The sequence below is a fragment of the Labrus mixtus genome, chromosome 12 (assembly GCF_963584025.1).
Source record: "Labrus mixtus chromosome 12, fLabMix1.1, whole genome shotgun sequence".
Taxonomy (NCBI): Eukaryota; Metazoa; Chordata; class Actinopteri; order Labriformes; family Labridae; genus Labrus; species Labrus mixtus.
The window spans coordinates 4,123,876-4,145,012 of NC_083623.1; the positions used below are offsets into that span (position 1 = coordinate 4,123,876).

At 40.1% G+C, this 21,137-nt stretch overlaps 1 protein-coding gene across 4 annotated transcripts in view; it reads right to left on the reverse strand.

The window, feature by feature from the left end:
- The window catches only part of trim54 (tripartite motif containing 54), a 23,576-nt gene extending 8,190 nt beyond the window's left edge, over positions 1-15,386 (reverse strand). For all 4 annotated transcript variants that reach the window (XM_061051565.1, XM_061051568.1, XM_061051564.1 and 1 more), the window contains exons 1-6: positions 14,928-15,386; positions 13,642-13,820; positions 8,964-9,147; positions 6,431-6,526; positions 5,316-5,549; positions 507-529 (exon numbers count right to left, since the gene is read on the reverse strand). In XM_061051565.1, the coding sequence (XP_060907548.1) occupies positions 507-529; positions 5,316-5,549; positions 6,431-6,526; positions 8,964-9,147; positions 13,642-13,820; positions 14,928-15,119 (908 nt within the window). In that variant the 5' untranslated portion in view covers positions 15,120-15,386. The remainder of the gene's footprint in view (positions 1-506; positions 530-5,315; positions 5,550-6,430; positions 6,527-8,963; positions 9,148-13,641; positions 13,821-14,927) is intronic.
- Positions 15,387-21,137: the final 5,751 nt, after the last annotated feature.

Sequence of the window (21,137 nt, forward strand, 5' to 3'; positions counted from 1 at the left end):
ACAGATACGAAATGTTTATTGTTGCCATGGAAACACGGGATGTTACGTCAAAAGACCGCTGCATAAGGAAGCGGTGACTGCTACTGAAAGCTGCCGAACTAGATACAACATATCGTCTTCCTCAGGTCGGTTTCACCTGTTCTTACTGACCAAGGTCAACACACAGTTTGTTTTCACCGGTGGGGGGAGGGGTGGAGTAGCAGTGAGAGAATCACTCCCATGATTCCCCGTTAGCCTCGACGTCATCTTTTGTTATCGTTCTGATTGAGAGCCCCCTGGTGGTGGATTAAGATACTGTGCGTTTAACCTAAAAATATCAGTTCATACAGAGACTAACATCCTGCACCATAAGCACCTTTACATTTGACACTTCAAGTATATTTTGTTAACAAACTTTCACACTCATGAACATGTTAAGACACTCTTTAGAAATGTTTGCGGTTGTAAATCTGTCCACATCACTACATGCAGAATCAGAGCTTCACCACAAACAAAGCTGGACTTACTTCTCCAGAATGACTTTGGCACTCTTTCAGTGTAACGCCGAGCAGACAGAAAGAAGGAAAGAGACAAAATTAATCACATTGTGCTTCACTTCTCCGTACCAGAGACATCTGTCTGGACTATTTGTCAGACATTTCAGGGTGTGAAATAAAAACATGGTGTTATGAAATACTGCCAGCTGCCAGAAGGGCCTCATGGTGTCAACTATCTATGCTTACACTAACTCTATCTTCTGTAACACCTGTTCTGACAGAGAATATGACTTTAATATTAAACAGCAGGACCTGAGGCTCATACACACACACATATACACACACAGCAAACACACACTCTTCTCAGGGAAGACGCAGTGACGCAGACACGTTGCATCAGCAATATGGAGGCTGAATTTAGTTTCAACCAGCTGGTTTATTAAGGATGAGTGGGACAGAAATAAGCTGGACCCTTAAACCATCTTTCTTGAAGTTTTAAAGGTAGCCTATAAAATGTAATTTTTCCATGTTGAAATGTCTCAAAGTGAAAATAGAAATGTCTAAAGATGTGTTGATTTAAGTGTTAAAGGTCAACTATTATGCTAAATGAACTTTACAATGTTTCTCTAACACTAACATGTTTCTCTAGTCTGTCTACAAACCCCCCAATGATGAGAAAAGTCCATCCTCTCCGTCTTTTGCCTGCTCCACTTTTCAGAAAATGTGTGCTCAAACAGGCCGTTTGGAGATTTCCCCTTCATGACATCACAAAGGGCAGTAGCCCCTCCCCCAGGTGGGTGTCACTCCCACAGCTAGGTGTTTGTTCTGCCCTCTGAGTCTGCCTTCTCACCGTAAACAATAGGACATGGAGCGAGGAAGCACCGAGTACACCCAAGCCCTTCCAGAGAGGGGGGCGTGGTCAGACACAGCTCATTTACATATTTAAAGGTACAGACACAGAAACAGCCTGTTCTGAGCAGGGCTGAAATAGAGGGGTTTATAGACATGATCAAATACAGGATCAGAGTGGATTTAGAACAAGAAACTTCACAGACATGTTTTGAGGAGCTCTGAGACTTATTTAAACTGGTTGAAGAAGAGGAGAATATGTCACCTTTAAAGATTAAACTAAATGTTTTAAAAAAAGGAAGACAGCCAACTGCTTACTCAAGCTAACGTAACATGACATTTTTATGAATCCTCTGTGCTCTGAAATTAAAAATTAGTGCAGCGTCAAAACTAAATTTTCCATCATTATATTTTCTCCAAAAGATGCTAGGAGTTAGCATGCAGTAAAAAGAGCATACAAAGCATCTTAAAATGTCTTCTTTTGTCAGAAAAACAGCCCAGAATTGAATATTTTACATTTTAACTGATGTAAAAATGACAAAAAAACGAATCTAACATATAAGAAAATGTTGTTTGCATCTCTCCTTGTTCATTCATTTAAAAAAATGACAGCCTTTTTGTCAGAGAAAAATATAAAGTTAGGTTTAAGTAAAATTAGAGGCACGATGAAAAGTTTGTCAGGGGGTTTTATAATGCCCTTAGTCAATCTATTTTCTGATGACAAGGCTTGCTAGGTGACACACGATGTTGGCAGATACGGTTCAAATGAGTTGGAAAGATCAAAGATGCTTTTAGGAATCTTGAATTTTGCTCAAAAATAGTTTGATTCCAACTTTTGTGATGCAACCCCCGGTGTTTGTGTCTCTCATTCTGTGGGTGTAAATCCAGTGAAGTGAAAACCAAAATTAGTTTCCAGGATGTGAAATGTGATGTAATTTTAAAATTAAGTGCAGCGCCAAACTTGAAGGATGAGTCAGGCAGATGTCAGTCGAGCACGACTCTGCACACTCCCTGTACTGAGGTCTCAAGCCCTGCATTTCAAACCACACTCACACTCTTAAGTAAGTCCTTTGTCTGTAGTCGTGCATTCAAGCTCTGCTTCATCATCACATTGTATCTTGACGTCTGACACTCTTGTTTAAGTGTATGTTGTAGCCTGTAGTGCAATTTTATTAAAATCTTGTTTAAGAAATTGTTCCCTTGGAATTAGAAAATGCCATTTGCAGAGTTTATGATTGATTTGAGGATTTTTGTTGCTGTTGTTCTGCAGAGGATTGGGGGTCAACGTGCTGATAATACATGTTGACTAGCTACTGAAGAATACAACAAGATGTAGAGGTACACACTGGTTTGTTTGTTTGTTTGTTTGTTTGTTTGACATACAAGTGATCTGGAACAAAAAGAGCTCTGGAAAAAAACAAGGAGCAGACTGAAAAAAACATGTTTTTTTCAGGTTGTACTGTTAAGGTCACGATGAGGGTTTAACTAAAGAAAGAGGACCTAATTGAAGACCCCAAAAATGTATTTGATAAAACAAAAGATAAAAAGGCAAAAATGAAATCTAAGTTTAATGAAAAATCCACACTAGAAGCTGGCGGTGACAGGAGTATGGTTTGAAACACAGACTAGGTAATCACAACCTGGTGTGACAGATGAGACACAGGTGAAGGTGTTGTGGGCGATCAAACTGGAGGGGAAAACACGAAGGGTGCGTTCGAATTGTCATTTTTGCTTATAAGGTTCCTAACTGAGTGAAATGACCCTGGAAGTATTTAAGTGGCGGCCATGATAAGAGCCGTTCGAATTCTCTAAAAGTTAAGGAAAGGTGGGTCAGTGCTTCCTTTATAACCTCCTTTAGCATAGGATACACCGGACCATCCTTTACCAAAGGAGATGAGATATGACGCCCCACAATTCCTTGCGGCCGCAACATTTAAAGCGAGTCGCGCATCAGACCGTTCAGGAACATTAACGATGATCGTAAAGTGACACAGATCATGTAAGGGATAAAAGATAAGAGACATTTTTATCAGATGATGTTTTATTCAACATATTTCATTCACTTAAGAATGCTTTGTGCTGCTGTACATTTGTATGTTTAAAACATTATGTATATCTTACATAAATGTAACAATTAATTTCATCCAATCATATTTATGTTGATGTTGATTTCTGAGTGGACAGGAAGCTGATGGTTTCACTTTTCTTGTAGCCTGGTAGTCTATATTACGTTTTTTAGATGCGCTTTTTGTAGTCCATTTTCTGAATATTGTAGTTTCAACACGGCAGACCCACGTCATTAAAGAGGTCATATTATGTCCTTTTTGGGGTTCATATATTTAATCTATGTACCTACTAAAGTATGTTCACAATAGCTAAAGTTCTTAAAAAGTGTCTGTTTTCATGTACTGCCGCTCCATGCACCGGCTCTCTTCTGACTCTCTCTCTAAGGCTCTGAAGTGCCCACGTTCAGAGTCCCTTTGGGCCCTTTAACCTCCACCGGCCCGTCGCATTTAATTACGTCGCCTAGTGGAAAATGAGGTCGGATTGTCAGAGCAACGAGATCGCCTTTCCCTAAATCCTTTATGAATTCTCCTTAACCTCGTGACGTTTTCCCGTGAGGTTAAGGTAAAGTGGACAGTGAAAGGAGATAGGAGGGACAATTCGAACGCACCCGAGGGCAGAGAACTCTGAAACTTAACAGGAAATACGAAAAGACTAGACCAACGCAAAGGTGAAAAATGTGAAATGACAAAATGAAAAAGGAAATCTAAAACCAAGACAAGACAATTTAAAAGTTTGTGTGTGAATGAACGTGTGTTATACAACATTTCTCCCAACTTCCAAACAAAATATCCTCCTGCAGAAAAATGAAAACATGCTGAGTTAACAAAAAGATTCAGTGTTTTTCAGATTGTGAATAAAGGAGTAAAAATAGAAGCTTCTTTCCATTTGTAAACTTTAGAAGAGTATGAATGTATTAACGTTCATTTGATGGCAGCTTTCCTTCCTCTCGCCATGTTCTTTCTACCTGTGACATTATTCCACTCTGGGTGCAAAAATCCACGTAGGTCATCTTGTTTCTTGGCTTTTTAAGGTAATCACTAAATCGGTACCTCATTAAGTAGACCGGTGAACGCGAGTGTTGAAACTCAGAATGTCTTCCATGCATGTAGAAAACCAGAGAAAAACATATTTCTTCCATTTTGGGTTTTTTTTTTCCCGGGAACTGTATTTTGCAGTTTAAAAAAAAAAAGATTTTTGTGCCTTTATTACATGCAGGACAGGAGCCGTGCCAACATCTCCTGTACAGGTGGCGCGGGAACTAACAACTCGTCCACCGGCTCCCCTTCCATGAGATTTGTTTAAGTCAATGACTGGAATGTGTGTGTGCATGCTTATGTCCATCCAAAAATGTTTGTACCTGCACGTGATCGACTGGTTGATCAATAGAGCACACAGGAGAGGCTGAACTGCTCCCCAGCTGTGTGAATTAATCATGTGTGTTCGTGTGTGTGTTGATGCTGTCTCTGTTTTAAAGGACACAGCTGTCCTCTGGAGAGTTTGTGGAAGCAGAGAGGCTGACACGGAGGCATCGTGCTGGGCTTATAGTTCCTGTTCATCTCGTCTCCCTGGAGCTCAGTACATAAAGCCTGTGATCAGCTATCACTGGATAAGGCCTTTGGAAATGTACTGAACATAGATCCTTGTTGAAGTGGATGTTTGGTTGATAAATAGAGTAGTTTCTATTGGTTGAACAGTTTGATACTTGATGTGATTGGGAGATTATTAATGTGACAATGAAGCAGAAGAAAAAGCAATTATTGCCGTTTTTTTTTCAACTTTGCTTGAATGTTTTTTCTTTAAAGGAAGAATGTGTGACTGTTTGATCCATTATTATGATATTTGTGGCCAATCAGATCCTTTTTAAAATCAGAGCAGACCGGTGTCATCACAAACCTGCCGCGGCCTCCTGATCTGAAGTGTTACCTGAATAAACAGCGGCATGTGAGGCTCCTCCATCAGCTGAATGGCCGACTCCACCAGCGTCACGGCGCCCTCCAGGTCGTCGTGGTGCTGACGTATGAGACAGCGGACGTGTTTGAGTTTGTCGTCCTGTTGTTTGGCGATGAGCCCCACCAGCTCCTGTTTACGCTCCTCCAAGATGGCGACCAGGGTGTCGAAACTGTCGGCCAGCTTTTCTCCGGTTCGTTTCCCGTTCTCCTGAGGGGGAGAGAAGATTCTTCAACTGATCATGGAGGCAAAAATTTGATAAACAGATTTTATTTTTACACTTTATACCGCTTTTTTTACTCATTTATTCAGAATCATGTACTGCTCTGATCCCTCCTTCTTCCTAGTTAGAGTTATTAACAAACAATATTTTTACCTTTATTTTGGTGTACATCTCAATATGTGTCTTACTTCCTGTGCAGACACTACGCCTACATCAATGTTTTTATTTACTTGCTTGTTAATTAGCTGCTAATATGTCACATTATATGAATTCATTTCTACTTCCTGTCTTGCATGAACTCTTTGCATTTCAGTTTTTACATTTTATTATTATTACTCCCAAGACTACCAGATCATTTTATCTGATTTAGTTTTTAACTATATTAAAAATGGCTGCCTTATTAGATGCTGTTTTTGTTCCATTTCTAATTCTTTCATTTGCCATCGTCTGCGTCATCAACCGTTGTTACCATCACATTAAAATATCTTTTACAAAACTTTTCCTTTAATTTAAACACTACAAAGAAATGTGTTTTTAAATGCTCAGTCTGCAGGTTGCATATTTGGCTATTAATTTAAACTAAGGCTGTCAATGGATTGACTTCTAAATTTCAGGAGTTAACCCAGATGATCACATTTTTATCCACTTGTTTGAAAATCCATTGTTTTGCTTTTAAAAATAAAAGTAGTTAGGCTTTTATTTTGAATGTTTGTACTGTCTTAAACTGAGAATACTCTTCTCGCTGTTTGAATTCAACCCTGCTTTTATTTTGAAATAAAATAAGGACCATCTGGTAGATCAAAGGATCAGTAACCTGAAAAAACCCAAACACTGTTCCCGTGTATATGTGCGTGTTTGTTGGTCTAACCTCTATAGAGCGGCAGCTTTCCTCCATCTGAGAGATCACCGCCTGGATGTGGTCGTTAGTGGCAACCAAGGTTGCGATGCCGTCGCTCAGCTCAGTCTGCAAATAGTCACAACATCAATTTAAGGACTTTATTTAGGTACCAAGTTTACGCTCAGAAATGTGTAAGTTAATATTTCTATAAGTCCAACGACACTGAGAGATTGTTTGGATTGTATCAATGAGTAACCCAGAAACTAATCATTTCTCCACACACTGGACAGTCAACTTCTGACTTCCCTTTGAAAATGTAAAAATCTTCTGCAAATCTGAATTTTAAAACGTTGTTTTCGCCAAAAAATCATTGCATGTATGACAAGAAAAAGAATAAATCATTTGAACATTGATTACACTTTTACAATTTCCACAGATTGGTTCATGTCTTTTTTTTAAGTCAGAAACTCGGGGGCGAGAGAGAGAGAGAGAGAGAGAGAGAGAGAGAGAGAGAGAGAGAGAGAGAGAGAGAGAGAGAGTGGAGAATGACATGCAGGAAATGTTTAACTTCAACTTTTAAATGTGTTCTGCAACTGTGACCAAACTTACAGAAAACATGTTTATATCAACTCACCTACAGATGGCGCTACAGCAACGATTTAGAGGTCAGAAGTTTGATTATGTTTTTGTCATTCCTTCTTGAATTATGACTTAATATTACAACAGATTTCATTTAACCATGGTGCCAAAGTGTGCATATTTACACTGCTGAGTTGATTAATGTACACTGTACTTTTTCAATACATTTAATAAAGAAATACATCAAAGGAGGGGGCGCTGGTAGCCTAGCGGTTGGTGCGCATGCCCCATGTATGTCCTCCAAGCGGACGGCCCAGGCTCGAGTCCGACCTGTGGCTCCTTTCCAGCGTGTCATTCCACTCTCTCTCTCTCTCTCTCCCTGATTTCTGACTCTATCCACTGTCTTATCTCTAAAATAAAGGTATGAAAAGCCCCAAAAATAAACCTTTAAAAAAAGAAATAAATCAAAGAAAAACAAATTAAATCACTGATCTTATTTTGGATTTATCCACAAATCTGACCGCCTTCAAGCAATGCTCTCTGAGTACTGTCTAATAATGAGTAATCTTTTTATCACCTAAAGAACAAAGACATGATTCACCAGCATGCATCTTTTTAGACGATCGTATGACATCATTCACATTCATTATGGTTTGTCACCACCGCGGTGCAGTTGTATTGTCACTTCAGGTGTTATTTGTGTAACAAACACTCTCGTCTCGGCCGTAAATAGACCCCAAAAATAAAACTTCTCTTCAGGTTAACCTTTGCACAAAAGATGGAGGATCAACATCTTTTCCTGGCCCTCATCTAAATTTCAGATGAGTGAATCAGAGACGGAGTGAGAGATGGAGAGGCCGGCGCTGAAATGTCAACAAAGCCAACTGCTCAATAACAAGCCCGACGCCACCGCCGCCGCCGCTGCTGCCACCAGCATGACAAAACTGCTGCACTTTGTCTTTGTGCGACTTTGTGTGTCCCAAATGAGGTTGTACACGTTTTTCATGTGATATTGATGATGTTAAGTTTTGATTCTGCATTAAAACAAAACCTGAAATAAAGATGATTGACCCTCTTATAGAAGGATTACCTGCTCCAGTAGTGGAAGATATTACAACTTTAGCTACTTTACACTCGAGGGCACAGCGGACAGAGAGAGGAGAGAGTGGGACCTTCATCCTAAGGACCACAGCTTCCACACATCTCCCCACATGGGGGCATGCAACACAACCCCCAGACCATCGTCATGACTCATTACCTCGTATGAGAAGCTTTTAAAAACCAAATATTTACAATAAATTGTTCTTAGAAGCCCATCTGTAAAAAATTTCAAATTAAAAAAGATCTATAATGGAGCAATATGTAACTGTGACCCCTAGTGTTCAAAATGGGTACTGCTCCAAATTCTAAACATTGTAGAGAGCTGTCTCCCCCCTCCTCTCTAGAGTCCATGCTCACTCAGGTCACCATGTGGTGGACTCTGAAGCTTCAGTGTTTATCCAGCTCTGCATGGGTCTGTAAACCTTTCTGTGTTCTAACCTCTCTCCATTTTTCAAAAGCATCTCCAATATTGATCCTAGTTTGAGCACGTTTCTGCTCGTGGAGCTTATTAGAAACATGCAGAGGCTTTTTAGGTCGGGTACAATCACTTCTATCTGAACCACTTCTCTTGACCCGCTTCCATCGCTGCAACACCTGTTGACCTGATAACTGCTCTCATATCTGGCAAACCGAGGGGCGTCCAAAACGGCCGTGTGGGGATACCTTAAAAAACGGCCCGTCTGTGGTCCAAACAGATTGTTGAGGTCTGACAAACAAATAGAAAAAGCAACATCATAGGCCAGAAGAAGTCCTATGCTGCTACAACTATCTTCCCCCCGTATGTGACTACGCCCAAGACCCGGCAATTGTTTCTGACATTCAGTGAGGAAAACTTCAATACGAGTCCAATAGGCAGGTTGTAGTGAATTTAAATATGATTTACCTTCTGTCTGATGTAGACGCTGCTGAGTGGCGCCACATCACAGTCTTTGTGTTTGCCGAACACTTTGCACATGGAGCAGGTCGGCGTCTGACAGGACAGGCAGTAGATGTTGATCTTTTCTTCATCGTGGTCGTCACACATCAGATGCTGCTGCTGCTGCGGCTCGGGCTTCATGTCTACAAGCCTGGAAGACAGAGAAAATAAGAGATATCGTCTCTTTAGGCTCAGCGATGTACAGTACACGTTAGCTGGCTTTTGACTTTGAAGGTAATATTTAGCTTTAGATTAAAACTATTGGTCCTTTTTTTAAATATTGCACAACTTTTCTCCTCATATTTACTTCAATCTTTATGTCATCCAGAGCAAGAATAAGAGAAAGTGTTCCACCTCGTGCTGACATCTCACAGATACTCAAGAGCTCACAGGTCAAGCTTTCAAAACAGCTCCTGGCTTTCTCAGACTAAGACGAGACCACAACCTATTGAATTCCAAAGATTTTGTTTTGGGATACCTCACTTCTTTCAAAATTAAATATTGTGCTACTAGGAGGTGCAGACGAGGACACCAAACTCATGCTTATAACTTCCTGAAGCAAAGCAGCGTTTCTAACTGCAAGGACAACTAAATGTTTTACACACAAAACATGACATCAAGGTATTAAATTGACGTAAAATGAGTACAAGAAGCTCAGAATCTTTGGTACAATCAATCATTGTAATGCATTTTTGATATGCTTAAAATGCCATCGAGGGAAGACTTGATTAAAATTCGTTCCAGGCTCCAGCCGCAGACAAGACGCGGAAACATCGTCTGCATTGTTAAAAAGGGTTCAGTCTACTTCTGCTAACGATGACGAACTGTGACGTCAATGGATGGAAGTACGCAAAGACTTTGGCTGTGATCATTGTTGTTGTTGTTTTTTTGCCACTTGGCATTAAAGAAGGTGTCATGAATCAGAGTATCTCAGCCAGTATACATCCAAAGTCCTCAATTAACTTTTTGATTTTTTTAACGTGTTTTTACCGTATTTCTGACTTGATTTGTCGCTGCAAACATGCAACCGTTATTCTCCTTTTTATGCAAACGATTAGACATGATGAAGCTAGAAATAATCAGCAGGATTAACACACCGCTGCCCACCACGCTCGCCTTGAAGGACCTCACATGGGAGTCACAGTGGTGCATGTAGGCAGTTTGGACAGGGGGGAGATAAATCCTGAAAAGCAACATTTATTAACATTTATGCAATAGACGCTCCTTTTGTCCTTTGTCCTCTGACGTAGGAGTCTCTGATGATTAAGTAATAAGAAATCCTCACATGTTTGAAAAAAGAAGAGAAAATACAAGTTTTTTCTGCCTTCAGCCCACACAGATAGTGAGGGGAGTCCTGTGTCCTTCTGTCTCTGACCAACGCCAACAATCGCCATTCTTTACACGTGACTCACTCAGCTTCTATTTCGGAGTGAAAAGTGACAAATCTTCAGTGAGGGAGACGGACATAAGAGGTAGTAAGTGTGTAAAACTTACAAAACAGAGGCAGATGGACGGAAGAGGCTTCCCACGTTTCTAAACATGTAACAATAGACTTCAGACAACAGTAACAAAAACGAGAAGGTCATCGATTGATTATGATATTCATTATGAAACATTCAGAAAGAAGGTAAAATTGCAACCACTTTGAATCCCTGAAGGACCTTGCAAAAAAAAAAAAAGTAATATAAATATAAAGAAAGAAAGACAGCAGCCCTGTGATTGACTGGTATCTACCAGTGATCAGTCCAGTTCTGAGGTCTTTACACTGGCTCCCAGTCTGTCAGAGAATAGATTTTAAAATCCTGCTGCTGGTTTATAAAACGCTTAATGGTTTAGCCATACATACATTAGTGACCTCCTACAATTCTACAATTCACTTAGCAGACGCTTTTATCCAAAGTGACATACATCAGAGAGTAAGAACAACACAAACAAGGATCTAGAAAAAAGGGAACAATGACAGTAAGAGCAAACGATCAGCTTTGAGTCTGATTGGACACACAGGTGCTGACAGGAAGTGACCAGAGGCAAAGCACAACATTGAGGGCAGTTCTTGAGAGCTCTAATCAGTATAGAAACCATCTTATAAGTCGTCGTTATCAAACAAAAACCATCGTCATTACCATCATCATCATCAATAATATGGAGACCATCATCATTAAGTTAGTAGGTATTCATGAAAGAGCTGGGTCTTTAGCTTTTTCTTAAAGGTGCAGAGGGACTCTGCAGATCCAATGGCGTTTGGAAGTTCATTCCACCACCGGGGGGCGACAGAGGAGAAGAGTCTAGTCAGCGTCTTAGGACCCTGTTGTGAAGGTTGGATCAGACGTCTTTCATTGGCAGAGCGTAGTGGGCGGGAGGGAGTGTAGACCTCCTGATTAATTACGAACCATCCAGACTCCTCAGGTCGTCTGGGACAGGTCTGCTCTCTGTCCCCAGAGTCAGAACCAAACTGGAACAAACTCCCAGAAACCTGCAGGTCTGCTGAAACTCTCAGCTCTTTTAAATCGAGGTTGAAGACTCACCTGTTTACAGCTGCCTTTAATTAAACAGCTTTAATACGATTTTAAACTTTAACTCTGCACTGGAACTTTTAACTCTTTTTATATTTTTACTTTATTTATTTCCATTAGTATAATTTCTTTTTTTTTATTTGAACATATTTTCAGATTGAATAATTTCAGTGATTTTTAAATGTTCTATTTTAATGTTTCTTTTCGTTGCTCTGTCATGATGCTTTTTTTTTTTTAATACTTTATTTCAGGCTGTTTTACTACATTACAAGTTGTCATATTTCATCACATATTTTGTTCATCCTGGCACATTTTTATATATAATTTTTTAAACATACAAGAATACATGCAACATGAAATAAAATAAAAATCCAAAGAAAAGGTACATTAAATGACACTGATCTCCCCTCCTGTCTGGGTGCCCAAGAATGTTTGTACAACTGAGTTTAAGATCTCATTGCTTGTTTTTTAAAGGCTTAAATGGCCAGGCCCTACATCAGTGATACTCCAACTCCCCATGAGTCTGACAGCAGCATGAGATCCTCCTCCAGCTCCTGGTCACAAAGGTGAACGAGCCTTTGCAGCTCCAGCCCCACAGCTGTGGAACTCACCTGGACACAACAGGCAGGTTCACTTTTTCTTCAGCTTTGGGGTTTTTGTGTTTTATTGATATATGTTGAAGTGATGTTTGGGGCTTATTTATCTGTTTATTTAATGTATTTACTTGTTTTATTATTTGTGAATTTCTGTATTTGTTTTTACTATTTTTTGCTTTTTTAAATTGTAAAGCACTTTGTAACTTTCTTATGAAAAAGTGTTGTATAAATAAAGGTAGAATTATAAGTAATTAAAATTCAAATGTTACATGTATACTTGTCCTTCTTCAGTTCTTTAATATCCCTGTCTTTCCTAGTATGTTTGCAGAGCATAAAATTCACAATATGATAATAAAAATATACACAAAATCACCAGAATGTACGTCCCCAGGAAGAATTTGATGCATACAGTTTTGATGTATTTGATGATGTAGAAATAGATTTATTTTTTATAACAACTGGAAATCAAATAAAAAATCAAGCAAACTGGGAAGACAGTTTACCGCGCACTCTTATCACCTAAAAGCCATCCACAGTGAATTCAAAATCTAGTCAGAAAATAAAGCATCTGAATAAATCACTAAAACGTTCAACACTTTGTAAAGACTTGATGATTTTCAGTCTGCAGTAAAATGTTAAACTATCGTCTCCAAGAAAAAGAGTTGAAGGCCAATGAAAGACTGCAGTCAGAACCTAATACTGGTATCAATGTGTAACAATACTGCTCTCTAGTGGTAGTCAACCACAACTACAACAACATGCATAAAGTCTGACTTCAGATTCTATAAAAATAATTTCTCATCTGAGCCAGTTTGGAGAATGTGAGGTATTATGTGCGTCCAACTGCTTTGTCATCCATCAAAATAAATGACAAAGCAGTATTTAAGAAATGTACTGTATAAAATAATAAAGTGACCTTACTATCATCAGACATTAAGGAAACATGCTATGTTGAAGTGCTGGCTTCTCTCACAACAATGCAGCAGCCAGTATGTCCTCCTGTTGCCTGTTAAGTTTAGATACTGGTCCTGAATTGTCTGTACTGAATATGATTTGACCGGAAAAATAAGCGGCTTCTAGGCATCCCCACATGATCGGTTTGGATGCCCCTCGGTTTGCCTAGCAAGCAGGCAACAGGTGTTGCAGCGATGGAAGCGGGCAAGAGAACTAGTACAGATGGAAGTGATTCTACCCGACCTAAAAAGCCTCTGCATGTTTTTAATAAGCCCCACGTGCTCAAACTAGGATCAATATTGGAGATGCTTTTAAAAAATGGAGAGATGTTAAAACGCAGAACGGTTTCAAGACCAATTCAGAGCTGGCTAAACACTGAAGCTTCAGAGTCCATGACATGGCAACTTGCGAGCTCATCAACTCTCAGGATGAAGGGGGAGACAGCGCTCTCTAATGTTTTGAATTTCAGCTGCAGTACCCATTTTAAACACTAGGTGTCAGAGTTACATGTTGCTCCTTTAATGTTTGAAGTGTATGGACTGTGCAGGGAAAAAAAAAACATCTTTTAGACCCTACACTCACCTGGTTGATTCATGCTGTCTGTACAGGTCTAAGATGTTCTCCACCAGCAGGTTCCTCTGCAGACCGTAGACTCCATGGCGGTCGAGCACCACCTCGTGGCGGCAAGACGGACAGCGAAAGCGACCGCCGCTCACAGAGATGCCGGAGGAGCCGCGGGACTGCCACAGAGGGTTCGCTGACTGGAGAAGGAAAAAGAAAGAAGAACACTAAGTTTAGTCTTTATTCTTCAACATCTACCAAACTATTCCAGACAGATAACAGATTGGGGTTGTCATGGAAATGTTTGCTGATGTTTTTTAGTGTGTTGAACAACGCGTAATGCCTGGATCAGAACACTGTATCTGGTATTTTTATCTTACGAGATGTGTCACATTACATAAACACAGAGACATGGTTCTATAAAAGAAAGCGATACTACACATTTGTTCCCGACTATTTTTAGGTTATCTCTTATCACAAAGCTCTCACAAGTCGAGATGGAGACCATGCTGATTATTTTGATCCAACATTGTTGTCTTCACCAAAGAGGTTAGTTGTTGTATCTGTTTGTCAGTTTGTCAGCAGGATTATGTGGAAACCACTGGCCTGTTTTTTTATCAAACTTGTGGAAAGGATGAAGCACTGGCCACTTCGGTATCTCTGTTTTATTTCTTTATCTTACCTACAACAACTTGTTCTTAATGTTACTTCCATTTTCCCCTACAAACCTGGATTATCATGCCTACTACAAGCCAACCATCATCAACCAAATTAGCACTTTACCAACCATTAACTGGTTAATGTTTAATAGATATATCTTTGATTGGACATTTAAATTCATAACAGGTATTTCACATTTTCTAGCATTGAAGTTGTCAGATTAACAATCCTGTTATCCTATGAAACGGACGATATCTCCATGTGATCTGCAGAGTCCCTCTGCACCTTTAAGAAAAAGCTAAAGACCCAGCTCTTTCATGAACACCTACTAACTTAATGATGATGGTCTCCATATTATTGATGATGATGATGGTAATGACGATGGTTTTTGTTTGATAACGACGACTTATAAGATGGTTTCTATACTGATTAGAGCTCTCAAGAACTGCCCTCAATGTTGTGCTTTGCCTCTGGTCACTTCCTGTCAGCACCTGTGTGTCCAATCAGACTCAAAGCTGATCGTTTGCTCTTACTGACATTGTTCCTTTTTTTCTAGATCCTTGCTTGTGTTGTTCTTACTCTCTGATGTACGTCGCTTTGGATAAAAGAGTCTGATAAATGAATTGTAGAATTGTAGAATATCTCACCTGGAAGATGTCATTGGCACACTTGCGGCAGAGGTTGTGCTGGCAGGGCAGGATGACCACGGGTTTGGAGAAGATTTCGAGGCAGACCGGGCAGATTAGCTGCTTCTCAAGGTTCTCCATGGTGGCTCCCCTTCCAGCACCGGGCCCCGAGCTGCCTGCTGATGGAGGCTTGAAGCCGAGAGCAAAGTTCATCACCTTCGGGACCGATTTGAAGAGAGTCAAAGATGACGGGAGGAGGGTCGCAAGCAGAGAAACACAAGATGGGGGGATCTTCTTGCTCTTTCTTCTTCAATTCAATATCCCAAAATGGTCTGTTTTCATCAGTCTTGACTTTTAAACCATTCCTCCCTCCATTGATGTTGTTACTGGTGTTTTTAGTCGTATTTTCTCTCCGTCCCTTCTTCTCTGTGTAACAGCGTCAGTGTCCCCAGCTGTCCATCCCTTTAGCCCCCTGCCAGCTTGTCTAACCCCCATGTAAAGACCCTCCCATGCCCCCCTGTCTCAATCCCACAGCAGCCGGACTGTTGACTGTTGATATTTTTAGCTCCTCGGTTTGTTCTGGCTTGGGTTACTGTTTAAACTGCGTTCCACAACCACGCCGTTAGAAAGTCATGGTGGGGCAGAGTATCAGAACAGTACCAGGGTTCAGATGATAATGTGAATGCAGCCTGATACCCAAGAGGGGAGGCTGGTGAGTTAATACAACCTCTGACCGCCATGTTTGAGGTCATTAGCACTTTGACATAAACAGCTAGCTCTGTTTCTCATGTTGAACTTCAGTTTATTGATGAGGAACTAAAACAACCAGCATTGTTTAGCTAGCTAGGGTCTAAGGATAGGGTGACCATAAGTCCCAATTTCATTACCTTTAACCAATAGAAAAACACAACTAATGCACCTTGAGTCAAAGTTCAATACTGATATGTCTGTACATGTCTCAATCAATCTGGGTTGCAGCTGTTGCTTAGCTAGCATAGCTTAGCATTCTAACAAGACCTGCTGAGTAATGACAGGTAGGCTAGCTGTGATGCCAAGTCAAGAGCTTCCTTTGAAAAGTACCAGGCAATGAATATGCTGCGTTTTGGACACACCATGACCATTTTCAGTCTCCCACGGTGGAAATGAAAGCCTACAAAGCCACATTAAAACAAGCAAACGGTGTGCACAGGCTGGAAGTAGCGCTGTGACTGTACCATAGGCGTATTCAGGGGGAAAACACAGCTGACAACCAACTAAAACAGGCTGCTCAGGAGGTCACCTTTACCGACCAGTTTGTGTGATCAGTGAGAGGTCAATTAAAGTGTACCAATTTTGTGGTTTGAAAATATGTTCACCTTAACTAAGTAACATCTTCAGGCCTACCAAAGCCTTTCTAATATGTTTAAGTCAACACCATAGCGCCTATAGCTCCTATAAGCCGATCTCTAATAATATTGGTTGTTTTGGTTGGTTTCAAAGGACTTCAGACGTCGAAAATCATTTGTTGTTAGCTAAAGCGTTAGCTAGCGGTTTAGCATTTACTTTAACAAATAATTTTCAGATTCATTTTTTTTACAACATTTCTAAAGGGTTTTAAGTATTAAAGGCAGGGTTGGTTGTTTTTCTAAAACTATAATGATTTTGAAAGTAGCGTTCCCACAGTGCTCCGTCTGCACCCCCTCCCCTCTGAGCTCCCTCAAAAGCCACGCCCCCTCACTTACATGCACGAGCGCCGTTGCTCCAGAAGCGGACCTCAGCTCATCGCTTGCATTGTGTGGAAACTCACAATATAAATTCCGTAATTGGCGACGCGTGAGTGTGGGCTCGTGCACACAAGGGGTAGAGAGCGAGCAGGGAGACAGGGAGGCGTGATTGGTTCATCAGATTGGTACCTCGTTAATTATGATTTATGTAACACCTTAACGTTCTTCATTTTCTGTACATATCAGAAGGAAAAACATTAAATTTAGGTGATTTGTGAAATATGTACTTTCCTTTTAATAAGTCTCTTTTTTAATATGCAACTGCTACAATTAAAATGCTTTTATAATTGAGTCATCATGCCAGAAGAAGCCATATAAGAAGAAAAAAGAAAGCGTGTAAGTAACTGGATCCTAATGTAAAGCTGGTGCCTCAATACAGCTCACAGGAAACATTCAACTACATGATACTGGGAATTTATATTTAAGGCAAGTACGCCACCTGCTGTTTCATTCACAGTTTCAAGCATCTTCCTTATTTCAACAGGAGAGAGTTTGAATTCACTGACTGAGTGTTTGTGTGTATGTGTTCAGTTCTTTTGGAGGGAATTTAGGGGGTTAGATTTTCAGGGTTGTAGTTTCCTGTTTGTCTGATACATGATTTGTTTTTGGGCTTTTATGCCTTTATTTAATAGGACAGTAGATGGAGAAGGAAATCAAGATAGAGAGTGGAGAATAACATGAACCCGGGCCCCGCCTGCTTGTTGGACTATAGCCTCCATACATGAGGCGCAACCTAACCTAAACTTTTCTAATGTGACAAATATGAACCTGAGAACATTCAAATATTTGAAAGGCTTTATATTATATCTTAGGGAGTGTTGGGTTGCATGAAAGCATGGATTTAAAGGGTCACACGATCGAAACCATTGTTGAGTATCTTAGAAATCACTTACCTCTACAAAGGCTGAATCCTGTGAATGAGGATTAATAATAAAATATTTCAGGTCAGGAAGAATAAGAGAAGATTCAGTTTGAATCATCAAGAAAATCATGGGAGACATGCAGCAATTATTTTCACTAAAGTAAGTGAATTATACATTAAAAAAACACTAAGAATGTCCAATCTTGAAAAATATGAATGCTTATATTTCTAAAGCAACACCCAGAATTAATATGTAAATATATCTTTACTTTCATTTTAGGAACTAATGTCCTTAAAGTCCGCTCTTGCTCTAAAAAGGAAAAAATAATTGAACAAAAAACTTGATTAATTCATTCCAATTGTGAATATAGGGCTGAAATACAAGTAAGTTATACAATATTATGTTACCCACTTTATTCAAGACAAATTTGTGGTCAAATATTGTTGTTAAACTTTGACAGGCTGCACATTAAACTGTTCCTAATTACAATGAACTACTGTATATCCATCCCGTCAGAGTAAACCAGATGTTCAATCAAACACTCTCTTACACCTCATCAGCTCCCTGATATGACACAGACTCACTCTCTCCTCCTGTCCCTGCCCTTTGACCTGTCTCAGCCTCGGGATAAGCGAGTAGACAGCAGTGAGGTCGGTCCCCGGTGAGTAAACACGCAAGCTATTTGCTAATCAACGGAATGGAGCCGACTAAGTAGACTAAGCTATTAATGGGATTACCAGGCTATTTATAGATCCAGGGGAGGGAGGGAGGGCTGCTGCAGAGGAAACTAAACATACCAACACACAGCTACATGCATGCATCGCCCACTGCAGCTCCATGTTATGTGTCAGGTCATCACTGTGGCCTGAAAACACAACATTGTTTAATAACGCCCTTATAAGGTCATTCAGGAAGCAAAGCATCATAATTCATTTTTAACAGGGTCCTAACTAAGTATCAATAAACTAATGAGGAGGGTATTGATGGTAAACTCATAGTTAATGACCAATTAGCTGTCATGTAGAATAAGGTAATAATAAGCACTCAATAATGACTGATTAGCAGTCAGTAAGCTAATAATTAGCATGCTAATAAGCAACTAGTTAGTGGTGAATATTGTGATCTTAGTGTTACCCAGAGAACAAATACTTTTTATAAGCGTGTTCAGAAACTTCAAAACTGCAATAAAAGATTCAAAATATCAGACAACAAAGTTATAAAATCCCCCTTTTTTATTTGGTTGTATTTCATTTTACTCATTTACATTTCGTCAACAGGGAACCACAACAGTGAGTGACGCTGACACGCCTCCCTGCCCACCTCCAAAAACAAATCTCTGCTTCATAGACTTCAATAAGATGAGCTTTTGTCTTTGACAGATTCATACTTCCTGATCCATTCTGGTAAATGATCCCACTGTTCAAATTGAGTAAAAACTGAGTAAAATAAGAGCAAAGATGTAGAAAAACAAATCAGTCTTTAGCTATTAGCACAGAGTTTGCTATGCTAACAGGTTAGCATGGACACAAATGTCTTAAGAGCTGGGGGCTAAACGTTTAACTTCCAAAAGACAGTTTAGAAAAATTCAAATTAATTTACTTCTACGTATCAAATTAAATGAATATTAATGAACACTGTTAAAACAGACACACGTGCAGGCTATAACACACGCCCATGAAACAGTATGTTAGTCTGTTATTTAGCTGTAATTAAGTATTTACAATTTAAAAAATAAATAAATAACATGTCTTATGACATGGCCGGATCACCTTAACACTGAAGTGGTTTAATTTGAAAAGATATGAGAGAGAGAGAGAGAGGGACAAGAAAATCAGAATTGTTTCAAAAACGTTATGAAACGCTTGAAATGACAGTTTCAGGGTTTTGTTGCCTAGGAAACGGAGGCAAAACGATGACCTTCAAAGTTGTTTTTTTAGACGGGTCCTCAATGCAAAAACTCAAAGGCGAAATTAAGTGATTAAGATATTTGTCTGAGTTGGTTTTTATAAACATTATCCATCCGTCCGTTATCTATAGCCTACCTCTTTTCCCATTCGGGGTCGCGGGGGACTGGGCGAGAGGTGGACTGTCCGCCAGTCAATCACAGACAACCAGCCACACTCAGTCACGCCTACAGGCAATTAGGAGTCACCGATTAACCCCGTCAGCGTAAATGCACACTATATTGAAAACATTCACAGCGCTAGCAAGCCTCTTGGTTTCATACAGCCTCACTTCAAAAAATAATTACTGAAGGCTGAACCACCTGAAATCAAAAAGAGGAGTCACAACCTTTAAGTAGCATTAATAGATGACTGTTTGTTGGAGATAACAATAAGTGACACTGATCAATTGGAAACTGTGACGGGTGTTTTTGTGCCATTGTTTTCAGACAAAGTGATAAATAATGTAAATAACTGATGGCTGCAAACCTAAAACAATGCTTTGTACGGTGAATGCTCCTCAACTTGACCAAGATCCAAAACTAAACAGAAACCTCGAGTCAACATGAACAGTGAAAATAAAAGTTGGACCTGAATAAAGCAAACGTGTGTATTTTGTTTAAGACCAAAGTGTGTGAACCATCTTAAAAAAAGATCCCCAGTGATGAAGCTGAAACACCAAAAGCCACTGATCCAGATCCAACGAGGGATAAAACATGTACTCTAAGCCTCTGTTCACCAGTCGTGGTCATGTACCTGCAACTACAGGATACCCTCACACGTGTTCTTGAGACTTTAAATAGTTATTGGTTGCTGCTGCAGTCGTTTTTGTTTTTTAAAGGCACATCACTGTCACCATCAAGTCAAGAAGCAGGGGCGAGGGGTAGGAGGGGGGGTATCTCTATCAAAACAAGAGACAGAAAAAGAGAAGTATGATGAGAAGATGCAGACTTTATATCTGATGTCTTCTGTCTACTGTGAAGCATTTCTAGTGTAGTTGTACGGATGTGTAATGACAATAAATGAGTCGGTGATTAGTGCCTGAAATCTGCTTCCCGGGCTCTCCCTGCACGCTTCCACTTCATTAGCATGCTCGCGTTGAGGGTCCTCCACAGTGAGTGCAGAGTAAGAGTGGGTTTTTGAACCCCCCCCCCTACATCCAGTAGTTCGCTGCTGTATTTAACCCCTCCACATGAACAAAGGGAACACGGTGCAGGAGTGTGAGTCTGGAGGGAGCAGGATGAGATAGTGACACACACACACACACACACACACACACACACACACACACACACACACACACACACAGGTAACTGAACCAGAACGTTGTAGTGAATCTAAACCTGAGTTCAGAGATTATCAAAGAACTGTAAAGGTAGCGGTTTGTGTAGTCGAGGAAGAAAGTGAGGTAAAAATAAACGACCTGAAGTGAGGGAGGTTTCTTAAAAAGGTGCATAGAGGGCGAGTACAGTGCTGCAGGTTTGAGTCCTTATACCTCTGTACATGTTTGCACGTCCACACCTCTTTCATACCATGTTGAATATAACAAATTAAATACACACTTCATGAGCTTAAAGGTGCCGGAGGTTGTCTGTGACATTTACATCAACACATTAGCAGTTTTTACATGTTAGGCGTTGAAAAAACAACATAAAAGTGGTG